The sequence below is a fragment of the Cystoisospora suis genome (assembly GCF_002600585.1).
Source record: "Cystoisospora suis strain Wien I chromosome Unknown contig_3401, whole genome shotgun sequence".
NCBI classification, from domain to species: Eukaryota; Apicomplexa; class Conoidasida; order Eucoccidiorida; family Sarcocystidae; genus Cystoisospora; species Cystoisospora suis.
Genome location: NW_027156196.1, coordinates 1 through 1,796, shown reverse-complemented (window position 1 = coordinate 1,796; position 1,796 = coordinate 1). Strand labels below are relative to the sequence as shown.

General features: G+C 37.3%; 1 protein-coding gene across 1 annotated transcript; it reads right to left on the bottom strand.

Moving 5' to 3' along the window:
- Positions 1–1,194: 1,194 nt before the first annotated feature.
- CSUI_006658 (uncharacterized protein) lies at positions 1,195–1,606 on the bottom strand (the record flags this gene model as incomplete). The annotated part of the gene is made up of 1 exon (XM_068066812.1): positions 1,195–1,606. A coding segment is annotated over one exon (411 nt), but the record flags the coding sequence as incomplete, so codon positions are not given.
- Between the last annotated feature and the right edge of the window lie 190 nt (positions 1,607–1,796).

The following is a 1,796-nucleotide window of genomic DNA, read 5'->3' as shown; positions in this document are numbered from 1 at the left end:
AAAGAAAAGAAGAGAAAGAGAAGAAGAGAAAGGAAAAGAAGAAGAAGAAGCACGACCAAATGCAATGAGAGAACTTGAAGAAGAAGAAGAGAAAGGAGGGAGTATATTAGGAAGGGAGTTCACTTCTCTAGATCCACATACTCCCCCGCACGTAGAGATAGGTAGATGAAAGATAGATAGATAGACAGTATGATCGAAAGTTTGTATTCCAGAGCGACTAGAGAAGGGTCCTGTTTAGATATCTCTGCTTGTACCGATTCCTCTCTAGCTACCATTGGACCCTTTGGCTAGTCGACCTCTTCTGCGTATCAATACTAATCTACTTATCTCTGTCGAAGTACGTACGAGGAGGCGAAGAAAGAAGCAGAGACCTTCATTATCACCATGAGAAGGATTGGATACTTAGCTGTCTAGGCGAAGCCTATAGAAAGGCGTGGAAGAGAAGCTCGTCTGGGGGCCCATGAGAAAAGAGGGCTAAGTCAGTCAGTTCCATTACGGACAAAGAAATCTCCGAAGAGCCTCCTTACACATGACGGCCTTTCTTAGATAGCTCATGTAGACAAGAAAGAAAAGCATATATCTCAACGTATTTCGTCATACGTACTTGTATATATATATATATGTATATACATGTATGTATATATGAAATTTTACATATGTGGGAAGTCCGGTAGGTGTACATGATGTGCAAGATAACTGCGTGTCCTCAGAGACTTGGCCGAACCTACAGATATACGTACAGATATACCTATAAATATAAATATATATCAATATATAAAGATATATATAAATATATATATACTTACTTGCCTAGTCACATATACATAGATATGTATCTACAGACTGATACATGTACTTGGACTACAAACCCTCTTAATCTACGTATGTGTATTATATTTATATACCGGAGCATATCTAAGAGTACACTTGTACATATACATATATATATATATATGTATATATATATGTAGATGAGCCTATATATTAATACATGTTCCCTGGTCTATAAGAGATGTAGATACATATATACATATATATATATATATGTATATAGATATATGTATAGATATATGTATATATGTATGTGGATGTTGTCTTCCATACGTGATCTTTTAGAGAGATTCTTTTCTGTCTGTACCTGATCAACGAGAGAAGCCTTTTTGAGCTGCGCTTCCAACTTATCGAAGAAAGATTGAAGATGATGAGTAAGAGAAAACTCGAAAGGGGAGCGACACGAGAAAGGATTCATAGCTGTATTGAAACTGGCTGCATGTGAAGTTCCTTCTTTAAGTCGAGATGGGGGAGACTGGAGATCTGCTGGCATCATGAGAAGATTTCTTCTCCCTTTATTGTCTCCTTGAGAAAGGTCTTTCCTCTTTTTTCTTTCAGAGAAAGATGAAAAGAATGTACAGAGATCTGTCTTAGTTGTCGCTTCAGGTGATTTGGCCTCAGCCTTCAATCGATCGATAGGAAAAGGAGGCGTACATACACCCGAAACTAGAGACCGAAGAATCGATTCAACTTGTTTCCATAGATCACCCAAAAAATATAAAATATCCAAAGATGATGCAAGAGAAAGAGACGACTGAAAAGAAAAGAAAACACATGCAAAGGCTACGACAGTAAAGGAGGGAGCGAAACGAAAGAATGAAAGAATGAAAGAAAGAATGAAAGAAAGTATTGATCATGTGGTCGTGCTAGCATCCACCTTCAGAACCCAAATCTCTACTCATCACATGATCCTGTGTAAAGATCCACATCTATACATATACCTATATATATATATAGGTATATGT